Below are 24,633 nucleotides of genomic sequence, written 5' to 3'. Positions count from 1 at the left end.
AATCATTGAGTGAAATGGGGGACCATGACCAAAACTAATTACTGTATTACCAACAATCATTGACAAGAGCCTGTATCTAAAACTCCCGTTAAGGAAGTTTTCGTGCATAGTAAATACTTTCCTTGTTTTTTCTTTGGCTTTCCGGGGTCACATTTTAATTACATAATCTCCTCAAACAGTGTATCTTCTTTTCCCTATTAACTAGAACAGATGCCCAGATGTTTTGTGGCAAACATTTGTCTAAAATTGCCCTATTTGGTATTTCTTGTTAGCAGTTGGCCAATTAGCACCACATAAAATTACATAAACCAACAAGAAGTAATTGTATTTATCAAAGAGTAAAAACTACCCTTTCTCTCACAACTTCATTTTAGTTCTTTTCCTTCAATCTGCAATCAAGTGCTCAAGTTTGTTACAGAAGACTCCTCAGGTCCCAGAAAAAGTTGGTTAAATTGTCTAAGCTTTAAATATTTGAGCCAATTGCTCAGGATAATAGCTAGTAAGTACATCTAAATAATTATGAATAGAATTAGCTTTTTGGTCAACTCCCAAAATACTGAATCTGTGCAGTGAGATTCAACATATTATTCTTTACTACTTTTTAGTTATTACTCTTTATAGATGCACTTACACATTTAGGATATATTTTTCTTAAAACCAACCTGTAGGGCCTCTACATCCTGAAGCCAGTCTCTGGCTCTCTGCACTGCGTCTTTCAGAGCCGCACCATTGGGCAGATATGCAGGGATCTCCTCGATCTCCTTTACTGCAGTAGCAAGGCTAGTCAGTGAGTGTCTCGGCCTACAAAATTTAAACACAAAGACCTCTTAGCATTTTATATGATGGTTCATTTTTTTAATAGTTACCAAAGAGACTAGAGAAATCATTTCAACGGAAATTCAGTATGGCAAATAGATTTTTTTTTTAATGGTACTGACTACTAGATACCAAGTTACCTAGTTTTAAATGGCTTTAAGATTTAATAGCATCTAAGGTAAAAAAGCAAATGACTCAGTGAAGCACTTAAATTCTACCTACCCCTGATTTTACAATATTTACCACAAACTTCCACTTACAGAAGGTAAAACTTGCTGATATTTTCCTCTATGTTAAACTAGATACACTATCAAGACTTATACAGTTTCACCAAGAAAATTAAAGTTCTTTAAGATAGTAACATACTTAAACAGCACAATACCAAAAAATTTTACTCCCTCTCTATTCAATGACTATTTTAGGATTGTAAAAAAAGGTCTATAACTTAGTTTTTTTATGCTTTATGTTGTCATCTGGGCCAATAAAGATCTGTCTGACAGAAAGCAAGACTGGGGAGGGACTTCATTCTTTTCTCCTCCTCAAATGGCTAGCCTGAGTTCAATCACATCTCTCAAATACAGATAAGGTGTCTTGAATTACTAAGCAACTGCACAAATGTATAGTCCTGTTCCTGTGCAAAATTATCTGCACTATTGTCATTTTACAGTTAACTGTGGGTTTAAACAGTTCTACCTATTTGTAAATGTTTTCTTCTCTCAAAGACAGTATTAATGGGGTCCAGGGGCTGGGTATGGTGGCTCATGCCTGTAATCCCAGCATTCTGGGAGGATTGCTTGAGGTCAGGAATTCAAGACCAGCCTGAGCAAGACCCTCTCTAAAAAATAGAAAAAATTAGCTGGGCATGGTGGTGCATGCCTGTAGTCCCAGCTACTCAGGAGGCTGAGGTGGGAGGACTGCTTGAGCTCAGGAGTTTGAGGCTGCAGTGAGCTGTGATGACGCCACTGTATTCCAACCTGGGTGACAGAGCGAGACTCTGAATCAAAGAAGAAAAAAAAGTGTGCATGTGGGGGGGGGGGTTCCAGGAAAATTTCATTCAACCAGCTTTGGAAAGGGCACGTCCATTTGAATCATTCATTTCATAAGCAGTAATAAAAGAAAAAATAATCTTTTACACCCATGTCCCAAAGCAACCCCAAATATCTCAGCGATTTCTTCATGTGTTCTACATATATAACTACAGCTACCGAACACGTGCCACATGCCAGTCACTGTGCTCTATGCTCTAAGATGGATATATTGCCCAGCCTTCCCCAAGGGAAAGATGTGAGTTTGCTTTTTTACCTGGCCTTGAGGAGACTCTTGGCTTTGTCATCCCAGTGCTCTGACACTGTGAGCAGTTCTTGCAGCCGGGCCATAGCCTTCTCCACTGCTGAATATGGGGCTAGCCCCACTCCTAGGTCTATGAGACGTCTCATATCATCTAAAGTAAGGGAGCTGGGGTCTAGGCAAGCTTGCTGCACCTCTTCTAGCCAACGGGCCTGCTCCAGACGGATACGCATCTCAGCAAGCTGTGGAAGTTCAACATCGAATTCAAAGCTGACATCTAGCAAGTCCTGCAGCTCTGCAGCCCTAGGCATTTCCTCAGAAAGTAGCTTCTGGCTATGCTGTTGGAAATCTTCTACACGATTCAACAGGTCCTAAAAAATACACAGGTTGTTGCATCAAAACAGTAATGTCAGTAATTGGCTTCTTTTAAATTTAGAATTTCAAATTCATATTCAGTGCGATCCTCTGCCATCCCACTTGATTTTAGTAATAATATAGGCAAACAAAATAATACAAAAGCCAACTGACAGCTAAAATAAGAGACTTTAACACAGACCTTATACCAACTGCAAAAACCAGCTGATGGTCACTTTCAAAGTAAAAATGTCCAACTTTGTCTCTCCTCTGTGGGCTATTATAATCTCTTTATATACACACATCACGCACTGTGTTACTAATAACATTTGCAAATAAATGTACAAATTAGCCACCATGGACAACTACTTAGTATCGTTAACTGAATTTACAGAATACAGGATTATCAAAGTACTCTCCCCCACATCCCTCTGTGGTTACCTTTAGCAATGGTGTCTGACTGAGGACACAAGGAAGAGCATACAACTGTGTCACGAACTGTCGGAGCTCATTCACTGTCAACTGATTTTGGGATTTCCCTCCACCAGATCGATACCTATAAAGACAAAGGCCCAAGGAAGCCCTATGAGAACATAAATGTCCACCAGGTTCCAATGTCTTAAGAATCCAAGACAGAAAGAAGAGCCAGTCACAATAGGTTTCCAAGTTCAGATGCCAGAGAGTCCAAACTCAAGGAGTCAGAAGTACATACCTAGTTTGCCTTTTGCCATTAAGCAACTGCTGTGCTACAGAGGCACACTTCTCTGCATCCTGCGTGACTAAGCGTAGATGTCTCAAGAGATCATTGTCTGGGAATTTCTTCATTTCAGATTCTTCAATTAAAGCCTTAAAGCTGACAAGGCCTAGGAATAAAAAAAAGTCATCGTTTCTGTGATCATTATGTTTATTATTAATGGTATGAAATTCAGATGGGGAGATTGCTTTTGTCAGTTCTTATATCCAGAAATTTAACTTAAAATTCTTACAACATTTTAGATCATTAACAAACTTGTTCATTTAATTTTGGGGGTAGGTAGCTAAGCATGGAGTATTTTAAACTATTGCCTAGAGCTGGGCTTCAATATGGAAATGTTAATAAGACCTGACATGTTTTTAGATATACAAAGAAATGGAAAGCAACTGACTAGTGAAAGCAAAGCAAATGCAGATCTTATTGTGGGTTGGCCACTTCCCCCTGCACTTTAGCCTGCAGTTGGCAAGTAGCTCGCACGCTCAGTTACTGGAGCACACTGGTCAGTCGAGGCAGTAATACTGCTCCCTGCCCCTAAACGAAAGGGAGCAGAGTTACCTATTGGGCTACAGAAAGGAAAGCAAGTAAAAGTACCTTGAAAGAGAAATGAAGGGAAGCAGTGGTTTTCAAAGGTAATGACAACTGCCGGGGACCTTAATTTTGATTAGAACTAAAAAGTAATAAACTAGCATTTCAGAGACTCCTAATTTAAGGTTAGGCTGCCTTTGTCACAAGACCTGTTTAAGTTTTTCTACAATTCTGTATGAAATGTGAAATTTTTGTTTCTGAGAGAAAGAGGTATAAAGGTTTCCTAGCGGCCGGGCGCGGTGGCTCACGCCTATAATTCTAGCACTCTGGGAGGCCGAGGCGGGTGGATTGCTTGAGCTCAGGAGTTCGAGACCAGCCTGACCAAGAGCGACACCCCGTCTCTACTAAAAAAATAGAACGAAATTATCTGGCCAACTAAAAATATATATAGAAAAAAAATTAGCTGGGCATGGTGGCGCATGCCTGTAGTCCCAGCTACTCGGGAGGCTGAGACAGTAGGATCACTTAAGCCCAGGAGTTTGAGGTTGCTGTGAGCTAGGCTGACGCCACGGCACTCATTCTAGCCCGGGCAACAGAGTGAGACTGTGTCTCAAAAAAAAAAAAAAAAGTTTCCTAGCAATCTGGTTATTGTTGAAAATAAACTATGTTCCACAATTCACATATCAAGACTTTGATGTTAGGGCATCTCCTCATCCACTCTTGGTTTTAACACTTCTCTGCTAAAGCTCTGCAAATGTGGCTGTACAGAGGGGATACCGAGGATGAGGTAAGGTTGTTTTAATTAATGTTCTGTTTATGTTGGCTACATCAGTCAGCCCCAATCTGCCAATCACCAAGTCACCTCCTGCACCACATACTTTTCTTCTTGTTAATCTTTGCCTCCAAAGCTTCATTCACATTCAAGGCCCATTCATTGTAAGACTCTGCTCGAAGCTTCAACGCATTCATCATAGGGTAGAGATCATCCAGAGTGTATCGATACCTGGAAACAGAATACCAGACTTAGCTTTGACATTATGTAGCTCTGGAGAAACCTGGATGTTTTATACTTAACATTTCAGCCCTGGAACTGGGATGTCACTGAGCTTTTAGCAACGATTCAGTGTTTTCCATAGGAAAAAAAATGATTTTCCTACTCACCGCAATTTATATTTACAAGGAGGACAGGGACACAATTCTTTTACATGATGCAGGCAAACAAGCAGGCCAGGTTTGCAAGAACAGGAGATGGCAGACATGAAGCAGGTAGTTTTGCATTTTATACACTGACGTTCATCATCCGGCAACAACTCAAAATCCATTCTTTCCGAATCAATTACTCCCTAGAATAAAGCATACTTTAGAGACCTCCAAAGGATGATACAATCTACCATCCCAAGAAAAGCATGCAGTGGTAGTTGAAGTTTCCAAAAAAACCCAACCAAACCAAAAAAAGCCTTACCAAATCAGGGATGCTTGAGTAGAAATGTGTGGAATACAAAGTAACAATGACCCAGCAAACACCGGCAGGTTCATTTGTCTAAGAAAAACACTTTATGGACAAGGCAGGTCCTTATGTTTGGCCATTTTTATCTGAGTATGAAAAGTTACTAATAGGACTCTAAAACTACTGTGGATAGCTGTCTTTTCTACTCCAACCTGGCCTTATCCGTATTTTGCGTATAGATAAGAGCAAAGGAAAAGGTACATGCTTCCTACTTCTGATGAAATGCTACAGGCCTTCAGAGTGATACTGCTAGACAATCTACAAAAAGGACAAAAATAAAAGGACAGATGGCACAAGTGGAAGAGACTATCATACAGAAATTATTGAGTCTGGGAAGATGCTGACTGGGCTCATGGCCTTTTATATGAAAAGCTATCTGAAGGGATATTATTATCTAAATAAGTTAGAAAATTTGCACAAGCAGAATACTAAAATCATAATAAAGCATTTTCATTTCCTAACTAAAGGACTTTCAAGAAAAATAAGGACTTGAACCAGTAAATTTCAACCTAATCTGTACCATCTAACATCCAGGAACCCTTCTGGGATAGACCATTTATCACTCAAAGACCAAACTGCTGTCTCCTTTTCTCCTATCTGCAACCAGATCCAAATCCACCCTTGAGAATGCCAATCCTGATTAATTCAGTTTATAGACCATCAGGCTCCTTTGTTTTACTCTTTTATCCTATATTTTAACCTTTTGACTGTTACATATTCACCAATTATAATGAACCAAAGACAAGGAGAGTAAGAAAAATGCTAATGAATGGACGCTGGTTTTAATCTGGAAATGATCATTAAAAAGGATGTGGTGGGATGGGAACAATTAAAATTTTTGTTTAACACATTGGCTGCCACACTAGGAAAAAAAATTCATTATAAAAATAGAATAAAAACTTCGAAAACAAAATGATACTTTCTAATTTAATGAAAGATTTGTTATTTATTGTTTTCTGTGCGTGAATTATATACAACTTGAAAAATAGTTCTCATGGCTCCCGAGGTGAAGAGACGTGTGAATTACATACGCTTCACAAGGCCCTGGGCTCTAAACTATTAATAGCATGAGTTAAATACAACTCACATGGCAGTTAATGTATTAAAATGAGATTAAGGACCAAACTCTATGGATTTTACTTGAGGATGAATCCTGTAATTCATACTCGATTTTAATTTATAAATTCCACATCTTGAAAAAAATTATAGTGCTTAAAGTTCCAAAAATGAGCTACCATTATTGACGCAAGACCTTGGTAAGTCACTTAAACCTTCTGGGCACTGTTTTCCCCAACTGTAAAACATAAGAGGGCTGGGCACAGTGGCTCATGCCTGTAATCCTAGCACTCTGGGAGGCTGAAGAGGGAGGATTGCTTGAGGTCAGGAGTTCAAGACCAGCCTGAGCAAGAGCGAAACCCATCTCTACTAAAAATAGAACAAATTAGCCAGGCATGGTGGCACACGCCTATAGTCCCACCAACTCGGGAGGCTGAGGCAAGAAGATCACTTGACACCATGGCACTCTAGCCCAGCAACAGTGTGAGATTCTGTCTCAAAAACAAACAAACATACATACATACATAAGGGGAAGGTGGATAACCTGCTATTAATCCATAATGGGCTCCAAAGAGACAATATTTTAGGATTCTACCCAAAGAGGCACTTTAAAAATACCAATGTTACTCTACTTGCAGATGTGATTGTCCTAAAAGAATTCATAAAAAAGCTACTAAAAATTAAGTAATTCTTATCAAGGTTACAGGATACAAGGTCAACATATTAATACAAAAGTCAATTTTATCTCTAAATACTAGGCAATAAACAATTAGAAATTGAAACTTTTAAAAAAGACCATTTATAACAGTGTCAAAAGGCCAGGCGCGGTGGCTCACGCTTATAATCCTAGCACTCTGAGAGTGCCGAGGCGGGTGGATCACTCAAGGTCAGGAGTTCGAGACCAGCCTGAGCAAGAGCGAGACCCCGTCTCCACTAAAAACAGACATTAGCGGCCCAACTAAAAATATATAGAAAAAATTAGCCAGGCATGGTGGTGCATGCCTGTGGTCCCAGCTACTTGGGAGGCTGAGGCAGGAGGATCGCTTGAGCCCGGGAGTTTGAGGTTGCTGTGAGCTAGGCTGATGCCACGGCACTCTAGCCCAGGCAATAGAGTGAGACTCCGTCTCAAACAAACCAAAAAAAAAAAAAAAAACCTGTCAAAAAAACATGAAATATATAATTATATCATGTTTGTGGATTGGAAGACTCAATATTGTTATCAATTCTCCCCCAAACTATCCATAGGTTTAATGTAGTCCCAATCAAAACCCCAACAGGAATTGATTTGGCAGAAATCAGAAAGCTGATTCTAAAATTTATATGGAAAAGCAAAGAAACTAAAAGAGACAAAACAATTTTTAACAAGAACAAGGTTGGAGGACTCACACTACCTGATTTTAAGACTTCTTAGAAAGCTACAATAATCAATACCATTTGGTATTAGCAAGAGAACAGATGTACAGATCAATAGAATAGAACACAGTCCAGAAACAGACCCAGACCTATGTGGTGAACCGATTTTCAACAAATGTACCAAAGCAACCCAATGGAGTCTTTTCAAGAAATGATACTAGAACAATTAGATATCCATATGCAAAAAAAAAAAAAAAAAACCAAACCTCAACAAAGAAAATTATTTGAAATGGATCAAAGACCTAAAACAAAACTTAAAACTATGAAATTCTAGATGAGTACTTGGGAGAAAATCTTTGTGACTTTAGATTAGGCAAAGATTTCTTAAATAGGACAGAAAAAAACAAGATACACACATACAAAAAAAAAACAACCCAATAAACTGGACTCACTCAAAATGAAAAACTTCTGCTCTTTGGAAAATACCACTAGAAGAATCAAAGACAAGCCACAGGCTAGGAGAAAATATTAGTAGAACATTTATCTGATAAAGAACTGGCATCTGGAATATATAAGAATTCTTACAACAATCCCATTTTAAAAAGATAAATAAATTAAGAGGGCAAAACAGGGCCGGGAATGGTGGCTCACGCCTGTAATGCTAGCACTCTCGAAGGCTAAGGCGGGAGGATCGCTTGAGGTCAGGAGTTCAAGACCAGCTTCAGCAAGAACGGAACCCTGTCTCTACTAAAAAAAATAGTAAAAAAATTAGCCAGCAACTAAAAATAGAAAAAAATTAGCAGGGCATGGTGGCACACGCCTGTAGTTCCAGCTACTCGGGAGGCTGAAGCAGGAGGATCGCTTGAGCCCAGGAGTCTGAGGTTGCTGTGAGCTAGGCTGACGCCACGGCACTCTAGCCCAGGCAATACAGTGAGACTCTGTTTCAAAAAAAATTTTTTTTTTTTAATTAAAAATAAAAGGGCAAAACAGTTGGACACAAGCTTCACCAAATAGAGATATAGGTGGCAAATACATAAGATACTCAATACAAATTAAACACACCATAAGATATTGCTATACATAAATTAGAATGGCATTAAAGGAAATAAAAGACTTAAAAACTTCTTAAATTGATATTAAAGTACATAGGAACTTTACTAATACCCAATGGCATGCAACTAGATTTCCAGAAAACTTACCAATTTACGGACAGTTTCTCTTAAAGCTTTCTCATCCTCGATCATAATGGCCATGTCCTTCTGAACAGTTGATGCCACTACAACATCCAGCACATCAGCCTTGGAAGCCATCTTGCAAATCATCTCATCGTGGGAAAACACACAATAACGATGAAGCAAGCGATAATGCTCCACGCACTGTCGGCCTAATGGTAGCTGTGTTAAAAGACAGAAGAAAACATGTAACGTTCATCTTTCTTCTGTTTCCAAAGATCTCTGACCTGTATTATCATATTACCAAACATCACATTCTGGGTCATAATACATACCATTTATCTATCAACCCTAAAACCAGACTCTAAGATTCCTAAGCTAGGCCCTAGGCCTTATTTATCTTTGCTTCCCAAAGATCTGGGATGTTATGTACCTTAATTAAAAAGTGCTTTAAAAAACCAACATATTAACAATGTATTAATGTTACATTGTGGAATCTACTGGAAATATGAATTTACACATTTCCTGAAAAATTGTGCTGAACTGGTATGCTTAGCCTACCTTGGGGAATAATTATACTCCAAAAGTACACAATGGAAAATAAGTATAGACCCAGCAAGTACCAGTCAGAAAAGCACTGTAACAAAATTATGATTCATTAGATTTAACACCACACATATTTAATCTAGATAATTCTTTTTAGGTAAATGAAAGTATTAATACTGATAAAAAAAACTCAACTTTAAACCAAACACATCATTAAATTACTGTTTTGTGGATAATTTAAGATAGTGTTGTACAAAGTGTAGTCTTCATACCAGGATTTACTTGTTACCAGCTTGCAATGAGATACTAAGCTTCAGCCAAAATGTAAATGAACAGACTCCATCTTGCTACAAAAGAAAAAACTGTCAACTGAACTAAGCAATGTGCTTAATACATGCTTGATTTATAAAGTGGTCCAAGTGCCTTATCTCATTGGGGACTGGTAAACAATTTGAGACTGGCCAGCTGAGCAGCAATAGGTTGAAGCAACTCTTCACATGACACTTTTTAAAGAATTATATGCCATTTCCCCAGGAAAAGGCTCACTAAATCAGAACTACATACCCAATCAACAGTGCAGAAGTTAACAGCCTCAGCGAAATTAAAACCTTGGTTAAAACCGCTGTGGTAGGCTCTTGGAAATGTAATCACAAACTCCCCAGCACACTGATTAGTTCGGTAAACCTAAAGAGACAGAAATTGGAGATTTGAGATTCTTAAATAGTGACATTTTCATTTAAAGACAATGTGGATACAGACTATTAGATGATTGTCCAGAAAAGGCAACTTTTTATTACTGTGGTAGAGTATCACCCAGAAATACTAACTTCTGCCACAAGAGGGAGCAGTACCACAGACTACTAAAGTTGATTCGTCTCTGAACAGGAACCATGGCTTGTATTACAAAAATTTGGCCACACTGAGGTTCAAAATATACCTTTCTAAATATAGTTACAATTAAGAATATCCTAATGTAATATTATTACCCCAAAGTAGGATCTTCTGCCACCAATTAAAGAAACTCTGTTCTCAGAATCACCTAACATACAGAGCTCCTGATTCGGAGCTCAAACTCACCTACCCATCATTCCCTTCTTGCTTCCACCAACCGCACCCCCAAAGCATCTATACTGCTCCAGGTACACAAACCCTTACACTGTACTATATAATATTAGAGGCCTTGTCATGCCTGATTGTATCTTTCTACCAGTGCTTCTCCATGTGAGGTCCCCAGGACAGCAGCATAATCCTAAGCACTGGGAACTTAATGCAAATGCAAATTCTCAGGCCCCACCCAGACCAAGAGAATCAGAAACTCTGAGGGTGGGGAACAGCCATCTGTGTGGTAATATCACCTTCAGGTTGTGATGCAGGCTGTCACAGGAGCACCAACCCTTCTACCTGGACTACTTCCTCCCTCCTCTATTCTCTGTGAAACATACTCAATGATTTAGCAGAGTTCCAGCTCCTACTTCAGATGTCATCTCACCTACGAGCCCTTTCTGATTCTCAACAGAGCCAGGCTCATAGTTGACACCACAGTCAAATCATGCAAAATCTGTATAAATATTGTTTTACCTTAAATTGTGAGTCCCTAAATGTACAAGTTCATTCATTCATCTAGGTCTGCAAGTGCAGAATCTAGCCCCAGATGGTCTGCTCAGTAAGAACCAGGGCCAGGTCTCACTTAGAACAAGCTATTCTTAACAAATTGGAAAGACCAATCAACATAAGGAAGGAAAACAAAACCAATAAGGAAAATACCAATAATGAGAAGATTGCGTAGATGAGTAGTATTATGATACTTATTGGTGATTATTATCTAAGCTATGGTCCATGCATAACTTATGAACCCTCAAAGAAAAATCCTTTCTGTTTGTTCCCACTGACGAGCCTGTGAACTCAAAAGCATAAAATTTAGGTCACAGCAAGATCAAGAATTCAATTTAACACTGTAATGTATCATTTGCATTTTACTTAGCTAAGATGGACTCTTTAACTTCATACATTTCAATGTGGCCTCCCAAAATATCATCTGAGGATTTTCCAAAAGGAAGCCAGTACAGTCATATACCACATAACATTTTTATTGTCATACGATATTTTTACTATACTTTTCCTATGTTTAGATGCATTTAAATACACAAATACTTAACATTGTGTTAATAAATGCCTGCAGTATTCAGTAGAGTTACCATGCTGTACACAAATGTGGCCTATAGGCAATGGGCTACACCATTCAGCCTAGGTGAACAGTGGGCTATGCATCTAGGTTTGTGTTAAGTACACTCCATGGTATTCGCTCAGTGGTGAAATCCCCCAGTGGTGCATTTCCCATCATGTAGCCCCATGGTTGAGTGACCAACGACTGTACAGTGTCGCTTAGTATGGCAACCTCAGAGAAAGTATCACCAACAGCACCCTTCAGTCTAGACCGGGAACCCTACAATCCAAACTGAAGGCCTTGAAATAAATTTTCACTTAAAATAAGCTTAATTGGGGTTGAGGGTATAATATATCTAAGATCTACCAAGCATGTCATTTCAGTTCATTATTCAAAGTTAAGATAATGTAGGTTCAATAAAATTATTTTTTATAGTAAGGACAGAGTACGAAGAATTCTGACATCAGAGTTTAGATCTAATTGTAACAGAATCTAGCCATTTTCACAGTAAACTAATTTATTCTGACAGATATTTTTTAAACTTTTCATTTTGTTGATTGAAGAACTGAAGCTATAAACAAAAATTACAGCTTAGACGGCACTAGTGGTGATGGCTGCACAACCTCTGCATATTCTAAAACCATCAAATTTTATGTGGGGAAAAAAAAGAAAAGCATGATACATATTATTGGCAAAGCAAGGCTGTTTAGCAATCTGATTATTAGCTGCAACAAATTAGTTTTTATGGCATCTGAGACTCCTGTCCCACTAGATTAATGCTATATAGTACCAAATTGAACCAAAACAGCTGTTTCTGCTATCAAGTTATGCTATGGAAAATACATAACCAAATGAATTGCATAAACAGGTGAGTAACAGAGAAAGTGAATTAAGTCTGAGTGGCAGGAGGATTAACCTAGAACATACAGGCACTTCATGAGTCATCAGCGTGTTGGGGTTCATGATGGTCACAAGCTGATGGAGCAGATCCGGCTGGGACACGAAGAGCTCTGGAGCCAGTTTCTTCATGACATTTTCTAGCTGCTCGGCAGCATACCCTGGAACTCCATACCAGGTTTTTGGCTCACCCCTGCAAACAGTTCACAAAAATAAATCAATCTGCACCATCAACACAAGCACAGTGGTTTTACCAGTTCATAATTTTCAGACTGCTTTGTGAAACTAAGCTACAAAGGAATGTTCAAATCAAAGAAGTATCGTTAGAAATGTAATCTGAACATATGTCATGCATTTTCCTCCTTCAAGTATAATGTTTAAACATGAGACTTTCCATCTGAGATCCTTCCCCCCACTCCCATTTTTATCTGACCCTTTACAAAATGCACATATAGATAGAATTTCTAAGAATATAAGCTATCACACTAGCTACAGAATGTGCGGTTATCACAACCTCCTAGAGGAACTGACAAAGGGTGGCAACACTCCATCTTCCTTTTCCCTTGCCCATTGTGGCAGAAGAGGTTAAATCAAACACTAATAAGGCAATTAGCATTTCTAAAGAGCTCTTGTTCTTCAAAGCATTTTAAATTGTCAACTAATTAATCTGTAACATCCCTATGAGGTATGGTAAATGTAATCTTCATTTTACAGCTGGGAGCAATTGCTTAGGGAAGCAGAACTGAAGCTATTATACATATATATGCCAATAACTTCTTTCTTGTGGTACATCCTTAAATTCCTTGTGTGGGGATTTGAGTGAGCTATAGATCTTCAAATATTTTTGTACTTAGAAGCAAGAGAAACAGAAGAGAAAAAACACATGTGAAGAAATGGCTTTGATTGAAGAGGTTTGTTTGTTTGTTTGTTTATTTATTTATTTATTTTTTTTGAGACAGAGTCTCACTCTGTTGCCCAGGCTAGAGTGAGTGCCGTGGCGTCAGCCTAGCTCACAGCAACCTCAAACTCCTGAGCTCAAGGGATCCTCCTGTCTCAGCCTCCCGAGTAGCTGGGACTACAGGCATGCACCACCATGCCCGGCTAATTTTTTCTCTATATATTTTTAGCTGTCCATATAATTTCTTTCTATTTTTAGTAGAGATGGGGTCTCGCTCTTGCTCAGGCTGGTCTCGAACTCCTGAGCTCATATGATCCGCCCACCTCGGCCTCCCAGAGTGCTAGGATTACAGGCGTGAGCCACCGCGCCCGGCCTATTTATTTATTTTTTTCCCCTTTTTGAGACAGGGTCTTGCTCTGTCACCCGGGCTAGAGTGCCATGGCATCAGCCTAGCTCACAGCAACCTCAAACTCCTGAGCTCAAGCGATCCTCCTGCCTCAGCCTCCTGAGTAGCTGGGACTACAGGCATGTGCCATGATGCCCGGCTAATTTTTTCTATTTTAGTGGAGACGAGGTCTTGCTCTTGCTCAGGCTGGTCTGGAACCCCTGACCTCAAGCAATCCTCCAGCCTCAGCCTCCCAGAGTGCTAAGATTATAGGAGTTAGCCACCATACCCATCCCTGATTGAAGAGTAGTAAATAGTAAAGAAGTCCAAATACCTGCAACTGCATCCCCTGGCTACACACACAAGGATGAGGCTCACCGTATTATGTGTAGTGATGCCAGAACTCAGCACAAGAGAAGCTGGTAGTCACAAGGACCTGGAGGATGCTGTGTTACCTATACTCCACTCTTCTCCCAAACGGGCATCTGGGCTACCTCTGTACCAAATGGGATTTTTTTTTTTTTTTTCCCATAATGTTGGAAAAGTATGGGAGGGAGGAGGGGGATGGGAATAGTCAATTCTTTAAAACAAAACAGCATATGAGATTTCCTCCATAAACAGCAGGGGCTCGGGGCTCTATTCATATTCCTTCTAACTCAGCAGATCGCAGTCACTGGATGTTATTTCAAACTAGACTCTGCTGGAAGTGTGGTTCCTAGGACATATTTGCTTCTGTTATGTTTTTATCCTCATCCCTGGAAAAGGGAAGACACCTGAATTCAGCCTACTCTCACATTTCTCTCCAGGTAGATGGTCCTGCCTGGCTTTCTCGGGGAATGGGGTGGGGTCAGGCTGGCATACACTCACCCTCCAGATCCCCATGGATCTTCCTCTCTTCCCTTTGGCGACCACCCAGCGTCTGTGTATCCATGAAATGCAGAGTGTCCATATGCCCCCAAATGGGTCTACGGGGCTTTATAAAATCACATAAAAACAAGTTCTTGCTAACCATGGTCGCAGATTATCAGTATCATGACTGACATCCATTGAGGTGGGTAAGTGAGGATTGGTATTGATAATGGCAAAGGGGGGTTCACGCATGCCCTCACCTCAGGATTGGAGATAGCAGAGCTCTTGCTTCTGCACTGTGAAAGGAGACAGTGTGGGCCAAGAGCAATATGGGGGTGCAGGGAGAGGTAGGGGGTGACCCATACCCTGAAGGCCTACTGAGCCCCCATGTGAAGGGTTTCCTATGGGGCCCCATTTGGATGTATGGGGGAAATGGGGAAGAAAAAGAATTTGTTTTGACCCAGGAGCCAACCTCCAAAGTGCCAAAGAAAACAAAAAGTTGGGTGTAGGGCCGAGCAGGTATGTGCCCTGTGAAAAACTCAGTAAAAGCAAAGCTCAGTGCTTTTTAACCTTTCTATGAGTAAAGACTTCTTTACTTCAGATAAAATCTACCCTCTCCCCCAGGAATATGTTATAGTTGCAAAACAGTGTGTGTGCAATTTCAGGGAATTCAAGGACACTCTAGGAATCTTTAAGAACCACTGTCTTAACTTGTTAGGATGCCTGTTGTAATAGTAGTGAAAAAATCTTAGGGAAAAAAAGTAGCTTGTTACTCTGAAGACACAGTTAAGACACATCTTAGTTGAAAAGGAAAGTTTTCCTACCCAGCTTGCATACTACTCATAGGTTCTATTTGGAATGTCTCACCAGTGCAGGTAGTTAATTGAATAGCTCCAGTGGTCTTCAATATGCCAACAGAATGAAGAAAAGCACATTCCCACATACAACCAAGGAAGCTTCATGCCACATATATCGGCAGTAATGTGAGCAAGGACAGACTGCTCCATCACTGGCATATTGTTCAAATTCCAGCCACTATCAAGATACTCCTAAAAATAAGAAGACAAAAGAGGATAAAGGTTTAGCGACATCATGCTAACATTTTAGAACTCTGTTTCAAAAAGCTAGCTAAAAAGAGACTCCTTCGAAATAAAATGGGAGGGTATAGAAGAGGACAGGCCACTACGCTGACTTCTGGGATACCCAGAGATTAGTTTTGCCCAGTTTTAAGCTTTATACAAATGGATTCACACAGTAGTGCCTCTTTTTTTCATACAGACGAGCATAAGCTGTATGTGCCCACTTATAAAGAGTTCAAAAATAGGGAAACTAATATATGGTGTTACAAGTTAGGATGGTGATTACCCGGAGGGGATAGTGGTTATCCTGAAAGAGGGAAAGTAGCCAAGGATAGAAAGTAGAAGGGCAGTTTCCAGGATGTTGGGAATGTCTTATTTCTTGTTCTAGTTAGTACTGGTTATGTGGACACGTTCAGTTTGTAAAAATTCATCAAGCTATGCACATCTGATTATATACTTTTCTGAGCTTAAGTTAGATTTCAAAAAAATTTCCAAAAAAAAATATCTTGGCCAGGCGCGGTGGCTCACGCCTGTAATCCTAGCACTCTGGGAGGCCAAGGTGGGAAGATCGCTCAAGGTCAGGAGTTCGAGACCAGCCTGAGCAAGAGCGAGACCCCATCTCTACTAAAAATAGAAAGAAATTATCTGGCCAACTAAAATATATACAGAAAAAATTAGCCGGGCATGGTGGCACATGCCTATAGTCCCAGCTACTTGGGAGGCTGAGGCAGGAGGATCGCTTAAGCCCAGGAGTTTGAGGTTGCTGTGAGCGAGGCTGACGCCACGGCACTCACTCTAGCCTGGGTAACAAAGCAAGACTCTGTCTCAAAAAATAAAAAAATAAAAAAATAATACTTTCCTATCAGGATAGAAATAGAAATCTTCCTAGGAGTTTGCTAGCGTAGAAAATAATAGACTCATAAACATTAAACTTCAACGATAAACACATCTTGTCCCAATTCTTCAGGTTTTGTTCAAAAGGAGAAACCAAGATTACAGAATGTGAAGGCAAAGGGTGGTAAGTAATTTTCCCATATCACCACACTGTATTGGCTTACGACTACAATTCTTCTGTAGGCCCATTCTGCTTTTCTTGAAATCATTAAAAATCTGGCAATTAAAGATCTGCTGAACATAATCATTGATTACTTCACGCCAACCAAATAGGATTTCAATAAATAACTCGGAAATTTTCAAGGCATTTCATGTGGATATTTTGGTTTTGTTTTTTTTTTTTTAACAGTATAGCTGCTATTAATCCAGTATCATCCCCTTTAGATCAAGGATATGCTGAACTAAAGCTTTAAATGCAGAGCTCCTCCTCAAGCTAGAAGTGCCTCATAGCTTGAGCCTACCTCTTCCTCAGGTGAAAGCTTGATTTTTCCATCTCGGACAGGAAAGCCACTGCCAAATTCCTTTGAGGCGATATCAGCTCCATATTCCACTGTAACATCCTCTTCAATAGTGCTCACCAGTCTCCAAAACTCTTTCTCCACCAGCTCTGTGGGAACCATCTGGAAATACAATGAGGAATAGAAAAAATGAGTTTCCTCACAAACTGTGACCAATCTAACTTTTAAATTTAGTGACAAGAATCACAGAATAGTGCGCTAAGGAAAAACTGGGTTTATAACGTTTGGTAATTGACCCCAGGCAATTCAGGAAACCTCTATTTTCTAAAAGGAATTTTATAAGGAACATAAAAATGAAGAATTTATGGCTGGGCGCAGTGGCTCACGCCTGTAATCCTAGCACTCTGGGAGGCCAAGGTGGGAAGATCACTCGAGGTCAGGAGTTCGAGACCAGCCTGAGCAAAAGCGAGACCCCGTCTCTACTAAAAAGAGAAAGAAATTATCTGGACAGCTAAAAATATATATAGAAAAAAATTAGCCGGGCACGGTGGCACATGCCTGTAGTCCCAGCTACTCGGGAGGCTGAGACAGGAAGATCTCTTGAGCGCAGGAGTTTGAGGTTGCTGTGAGCTAGGCTGATGCCACGGCACTCTAGCCTGGGGAACAGAGCGAGACTCTGTCTCAAAAATAAATAAATTAATTAATTAATTTAAAAAAAAAGAATTCATGTCCCTCTATCACCAATCTGACCACAATTATAGAAGGGAGCCAAAGAAAGTAAAATGCTGACATTTAGGAACCGGAGATGTTTTTGTGTTTCAAGAAATGTAATACAAACTGCACAGTAATAATGGCTAGTTGTGTCAGAATGATGGAATGATGTACAGTACTGTATAATTCACAACTGCACAGTAATAACGGTTTGTTGTGTTTGAATGAAGCTTTATACTTTGAAATGCTTTCAAATACATTACCTGAGTCCATCCTTTCATTTTTGTCACAAGACCTAACTAGAGTAACGCAGGCAGGCCACCAAAATGACAAAGACAGGGCACAGTACATGACAAAGAGAGGAATGATTTTGCAGCAGCGTGTCCTAGAATAAGAGTCACCAGACTAAGTTGCAAGGAACTGTTGTTAATCTGTTGAGTTCAGAGGTAGGTAACTTAAATGTCTATCCCTCAATGTCCCCATCTTTTAATAGTCCATCAAAATAAAAAGTCAACCACAAATAGTAATAGAAAAGGTCATATGCACGTCAGCAGGACTGGTTAAGAAAACATACAGGAAAATATTATAATGCATGAGGAGTCAAAAGAACTGAAAATCAAATAGATTTAAGCCCATTAAATAAGCAAACATTTGATGTTAGGGGGAAAAAAAGGTTCACTTATATACTGCTGGGGTCCCATCAGTTGCTACAGCTATTGAAGTAGAATGAGGGATACTCTTGTCTGACCTCAGTAGTCACCCCAAGAAAATAATCCAACTAAAGAGTCCTACATGCAGGAAGTGTTTGCTGTAGTACTTTGTTAGTACTACTTTGGTTAGCAGTGAGAAAAACCACAGCTTAAATATCCAGAATTGTTGTAGTAAACCATTTAACTCTGATAGATTCATTTGACAGAATATTAAATGCTGAATGAAACATACTTTATTTTATGCTTCCAAGTGAAAGGGAAAATTAAAAATAGACTCTTTCCTGACCTATGGGGAAAAGAAGGGGAAAAATGAACTTTTATCCTGAAGTTTCCAATACTAACTTATGATTACATAACAATATATAACAAATATGTTCCCAATGCTAGCACACTGCTTGGCACACAGCAGTCATTCAATGCATTTTTGACGTTTTCTTTTTTTTTTTTTTTTTTTTTTTTTGTTGAGACAGAGTCTCACTTTGTTGCCCAGGCTAGAGTGAGTGCCGTGGCGTCAGCTTAGCTCACAGCAACCTCAAACTCCTGGGCTCAAGCGATCCTACTGCCTCAGCCTCCCGAGTAGCTGGGACTACAGGCATGCGCCACTATGCCCGGCTAATTTTTTCTATATAGATTTTTAGGTGTCCATATAATGTCTTTCTATTTTTAGTAGAGACGGGGTCTCGCTCAGGCTGGTCTCGAACTCCTGACCTTGAGCAATCCACCCGCCTCGGCCTCCCAGAGTGCTAGGATTACAGGCGTGAGCCACCGCGCCCGGCCTTGACGTTTTCTTTAAATTACATTTGTTGGGCTGAAAGGATTGCTGGTGATTTTCTTTACTAGACTGGTTATTGTACAATTTGTGTGGGAGACGTATCTTTAGAGACATCCTTAAAGAAAAAATTAGAATGCATTTTAAAGTACTATGGAATTTTAATACCACTAAACAAATTAAAGGTTTCATTCTGCATGATAATGACTATCAGAGCAAGGCGCCAACTCAGATCTGTCCCCCAGAAGTTATTAAAATCACGAATCAAAGCATGTACATACATGAACTGGCATGTTGAAATAATCAGATTTGAATGCATCTGCCATTTCTCCAAAAGTACGGAGGGTATAGTCCCTGGCTGCTTGTTCAAAGCCAAATGCTTCTTGTGGCTTACTACATTCCTGAAAATAAAGAAAATTATGTTCTAGGTAACATTTGGAAATGCCAAATATATTTGGTCAATCATCAAACTGGCAAATAAAAAACAGGGTTTTAATTTATTTATTTTACTTCTACGTTAGGTCTACATTAAAAAAGTTAATCTGCCTGAAGAATGGGCTTGTTCCAGTGAGCAAATGAAATACATGTTATTTATTTGCTGATGAGCAAAGAAAATGTCATAAAGAAGCAACCTAACAAGATTTGACTTCCTCAGGATCAAATAATGTTTTCAATACTGCAAATGGGAGAAATAATGTCCTCTTGAGAGTTAAAACTATAAAATCAACATGTAATACATCAAAATAGATAGAAATCACTTGATGGAAATAGAATATCTCTCAGACCAGCAATGTTTGATAACCTAGTAATGCCACCAGAAACAAAACACTGAGAGGTAACAGGGGCACTATAAGCTGCCCTAGATCTTGGTGAGCCAACGGATTTAGTCATCCCTATTATGAGGTATTACATACTTAATTCATCCAACACCTATGGTCCCCCGCCTTGTCCCATGCCTAACAACCTTCCCTTGATGAGGACACCCTTACGTCATAACATGGCTACACGGAAAAGCACTAAAACCTTTATATCCGAGCTGCAGTTAAACCTTCTTACTATTACCTTATAATCCAACCCTAACACATAGGTAATACACTAACTGACCACTTCATAATATAAAATTATCCTCACAAAGGTGAAGGCAAATCCTGTTTAGAATTACAAAAATTACTTATGTAATTCCATTTATTAAAAATAGAAAAATTCGGCCAGGCATGGTGGCTCACGCCTGTAATCCTAGCACTCTAGGAGACCGAGGCGGGAGGATCACTCGAGGTCAGGAGTTTGAGACCACCCTGAGCAAGAGCGAGACCCCATCTCTACTAAAAAATAGAAAGAAATTATCTGAACAACTAAAAATATATAGAAAAAATTAGCTTGGCATGGTGGCACATGCCTGTAGTCCCAGCTACTCAGGAGGCCAAGGCAGGAGGATTACTTGAGCCCAGGAGTTTGAGGTTGCTGTGCGCTAGGCTGACGGCACTCTAGCCAAGGCAAAAGAATGAGACTTTGTCTCCAAAAAAAAAAAAGAAAAGAAAAGAAAAAGTCTGAATGAATATACACCAAGATACTAACAGAGGTGATCTCCAGATTGTGAAATCATATCTCTATTTTTTTATTTTTTTTAAGAGACAGTGTCTCACTCCGTCATCCAAGCTATAGTTGGAATGCAGTGGCCTGATCATAGGTCACTGTAGCCTCGAATTCCTAGGATCAAGGGATCGTCCTGTTTCAGACCCCCAAGGAGCTGGGACTACAAGCGTACACCATCAGGCCCAGCTATTCATTCATTTATTTATTTTTCCATTGAGCCTTCCGCCTTAGCCTCACAAGTAGCTACCATGAGCCACTGTGCCTGGCTAACTTAAAAAATTTTTTTTTGTACAGACGGGGTCTCTCTCTGTTGCCAGGCTGATCTCGAACTCCTGGCTTCAAGTTATCCTCCTGCTTCAGCCTCCCAAAGTGCTGGGATTACAGGTGTGAGCCACCTCACCCAGCCCATACCTCTGTTTTTTAAGTTGTTCAGTGTTTAAGAATTTTTGCAAAGAACATGTAAGAAATTTTACAATGAAGTTAAAAAAAAATAGTGGTGGTTATTGAAAATTATTTTCTACTCTAAGCTACTTGAAGAGTCCAGGCAGCACCTGCATACATTGTGGAACTCACTTCTAAGACCTCTTTACCTCTTTCCTATTCAGGTCCAGCCCAGTTTTCTTCCTGGGCCCCATTATTGTTTGTTGCCAAATCTAAAATTCAAAGGCAAAGAAAAATACTCTAAAGGAAATTTTCTAATGCCATCCGTGCCAGTAATTCTTACCTGAGCCAAACACTTAGGACACCTCCAGTCTCCCTTAGGAACATCATGGAGAGGTGGGATCAAGCAAAAGGTATGATAACTATCATCACAGCCATCACACAGGAGAAGCCTGTCTTCATCGTTGCCACTGCCACATAAGAGGCAGACATAGAGGTCCACCTGCAGCAGTAAAAATGGGTACAGAACAAAGGAATATGAGCTTATTTGATTTTGTAAAATTCTAAGAATGAAATGAATCTGAGGCATAATCTAGTCTCTCCATCCTGCTTCAAATGTTTCAACTTCTATAAGGATTATTTTGAATAAAAATGCTTCACTTTCTACAATGGATATTTCACAATACCTCATGCATCAGCAATTCTAAGGTATAATCTCCTAGCTTTCCCAATTGTTATATGTTTAAAGTCTGTTATTTAAACGTCTAGTTTTCAATAGCATAAAGATACTGTTCTATAAAAATGAGATGTTAGGTAATAAATTAACAGCCTAACCCAAAGTAGAACTTATGAAGGGAAAAGGTTAATTTTGCCATATTTACTGCTTTAAGGTTAATTAACCACATTAAACTAACCAATTTAAATTCCACTTAGGGAATCATGGTTAAGAAGTTTTCCAAATGCCCGGTGATAAAGCATAGTTATTACCTATTACGGGTTGAACTGCACTCTCCAAAAACTCACATGTTCAAGTCCTAGCCCTCAGTCCTTCAGAATGCACCTGTCTGTGGCACTGTGCTGAGGCACCCGTAGCAAACTAACATGCTACTCAATACTGGAAAGCTGACAGGTCAACCAAACAGGGTGTCTTACCTTTTTCAGTCTACTTATTGTAGTAAATAAAAACTGGTTTTTTTTGGGGGGGGGGGGTTATTTATGGAGAGAATATTCTATTGGAGTAAGTTCTAGTTCCAAGATAGAAAAGCACTGCTGTCAGGCTGTCAGAAGAGGGCGGGGGAAGAAAAGCAACCAGACCCTTTCTAATGCTATTTACTTTTAATAAAAGTTTTCAAAGAGGAAACAGCTCTCTAGCCCTCTAACTCTGCCATGCCTACTCTTCAACCACTAACTCATTTCCTTTTCTTTTCCTTCCTTCTCCCTTCTCTTCTCCCATTTCACTCCCCTTACTTCCTCTCTTCCTTCTTCCCTTCTCCTTTTCATTCTTTCCTTCCTAGCTGGAAAGCTGGAAGACACTAATTTGATTTTTGATCTAGCCTTCAGCTCATGTTGAGGTGAGCTAGTGATTTATGAGCAATTCTATGTATGATCTAGCTTATTATTATTCAGTGCTAAACTGAATGTTCTCCAGAAAAATGGCTATCAATGCCCCCCAGATCTTCATAATACAATCGTGTTATTTCCTCATTTATAAACTGACTTGGAAAGATATTTTCATTGTCAGACACAAAGTTAAGCAATCTTAAGTACAGCACAAAACCTTACAATTCGAAGTAAAGGGGTTTAAGGAAAGGAAGAGAAGGAAGAATTGAGGAAATGGGGGAAACGAAAAAGGGAGATGTCAACTCACAGCATTGGTGGTTTTTTTAGATCGACTCTTGGGCTTTTCCTTCTCATTTTCTACAATATAATCTTTCTTCTCAAGGGGTTCTTGCTTAATGTTACTCTTCATTTCTTTCTCTGTGGGAGGCAATTCAAAATTAGTTCTTTCTGTACTATCTTTTCTCTGCTTCCTCCCTCACCTCATCACCTCCCTCCAAAAGCATACACTGTACACAAAACATAATTTCGTGTTTGTTTTCCTTTCAGTAGCAATGGTACCCAGTGTTACTATATTCAAGGGCTCAATGCTGATTATTAATATTTTATGATAAAATGCAAACTTTCATACCATTTAAATTTCAAGATGTGGGTTCTTCTGGAGATGTTGCTCAGGTTTGTGTGCTTTCAAAATAGGAGCTAAGATATGGTTTTCTTAAGACCAAGACATAACACATTGATGAAATCAAGTTCCTCTTGGTCATGAACATGAGAGACTGACAATGCACCACCTGTGCCTCCTCCACCTCACACAGTCTCTCTCCACAGTCTAAGATGACTTCCTGGTCATCTTCCTGGTTCCACAGACAGAATTTTGGCTAAAACACTGGCTATCAATTATTGAAGTGTCAGCTGGTAGGCACTGTGCTAAATGCTTTCCATAAATTATTTAATTCTTCACAAAAAACCCATTTCAAAGATGAGAAAACTGATGTTAAAGGAAGTCAAGAAATCTCTCTAAGGTGCTTGAGCCAGGATGTAGATCCATATGTGCACTACTGTCCACTGCATTGTGCTGCTTTTCCACTAACTCACTAATCCCTAAGAGGAGCCAAGTTTAATAACTTCTTCATTTGTATGTGCCTCCTATACAGGATAGGAGATTTCTCTTAAGAGAATCCTAAATCTGCCTCTCAGTGACTTGTATCAAGTGACAACCAGATAAGCGATTATCAACTAAAATTCAGATTAGGAGGCATGTCTGTCTGCCTTGCCTGAAATAAATCTATTAGATATTCAGTCAAAGGCATCTATGCTTTTCACAAATCACTTCTTTTTAAGGAACATGTTAAACCAAATTTCAAAGCAGCAACTTGCCACAGTTGAGAAACTTAGCCACATTCCTAATATGCATATATTAAATGTTTCTCTCTCCCACTGTTCACTTAATTGTGAGAACAAGGACATTGATATATTAAGATTTTATTTCTTGGCCGAGAGTGGTGGCATGCGCCTGTAGTCCTAGCTACTCAGGCAGCTGGGGCAAGAGGATTGCTTGAGTCCAGAAGTTCAAGGTTGCAGTGAGCTATGAGGCCAGTGCACTCCAGCCTGGGCAACAGAGTGAGACCCTGTCTCAAAAACAAAAAAGATTTTATTTCTCAAAGCCCAACCCAGGGACTAGTATGTAATAGTTGCTATAATGTTTACTAAATTAACAAATAATTTTATTTACTCTATGAATAAACTTTCTTACCATTTTCATATTTTGGAGTTGGACAACCCATTCGACGTCTCAGATTATGAGTTCTGGCTTCTGTTGTCTCTTCTGGTTCTATTTTAATATTCATGGCCTAAAAAAAAATTGTCACATACATGAACATTTCCTTTAAAAAGAAAGAAATCTTCCTTAAAAATCTGG

General features: G+C 39.5%; 1 protein-coding gene across 3 annotated transcripts in view; it reads right to left on the bottom strand.

Moving 5' to 3' along the window:
• The window catches only part of KDM5B (lysine demethylase 5B), a 65,303-nt gene that overhangs the window by 12,440 nt on the left and 28,230 nt on the right, over positions 1–24,633 (bottom strand). For all 3 annotated transcript variants that reach the window (XM_069459378.1, XM_069459381.1, XM_069459379.1), the window contains 15 exons: positions 24,469–24,565; positions 23,026–23,135; positions 21,502–21,660; positions 19,466–19,585; positions 16,998–17,156; positions 15,431–15,612; positions 12,462–12,624; positions 9,935–10,054; positions 8,852–9,046; positions 4,898–5,079; positions 4,615–4,739; positions 3,170–3,320; positions 2,899–3,013; positions 2,119–2,474; positions 663–801 (listed from right to left, as the gene is read on the bottom strand). In XM_069459378.1, coding sequence (XP_069315479.1) covers positions 663–801; positions 2,119–2,474; positions 2,899–3,013; positions 3,170–3,320; positions 4,615–4,739; positions 4,898–5,079; positions 8,852–9,046; positions 9,935–10,054; positions 12,462–12,624; positions 15,431–15,612; positions 16,998–17,156; positions 19,466–19,585; positions 21,502–21,660; positions 23,026–23,135; positions 24,469–24,565 — 2,373 coding nt within the window. The remainder of the gene's footprint in view (positions 1–662; positions 802–2,118; positions 2,475–2,898; positions 3,014–3,169; positions 3,321–4,614; positions 4,740–4,897; positions 5,080–8,851; positions 9,047–9,934; positions 10,055–12,461; positions 12,625–15,430; positions 15,613–16,997; positions 17,157–19,465; positions 19,586–21,501; positions 21,661–23,025; positions 23,136–24,468; positions 24,566–24,633) is intronic.

The sequence above is a fragment of the Eulemur rufifrons genome, chromosome 27 (assembly GCF_041146395.1).
Source record: "Eulemur rufifrons isolate Redbay chromosome 27, OSU_ERuf_1, whole genome shotgun sequence".
Lineage (NCBI taxonomy): Eukaryota > Metazoa > Chordata > Mammalia > Primates > Lemuridae > Eulemur > Eulemur rufifrons.
The sequence above is the reverse complement of the archived record's forward strand: the minus strand, read 5'-3'. Positions and strand labels throughout refer to the sequence as shown.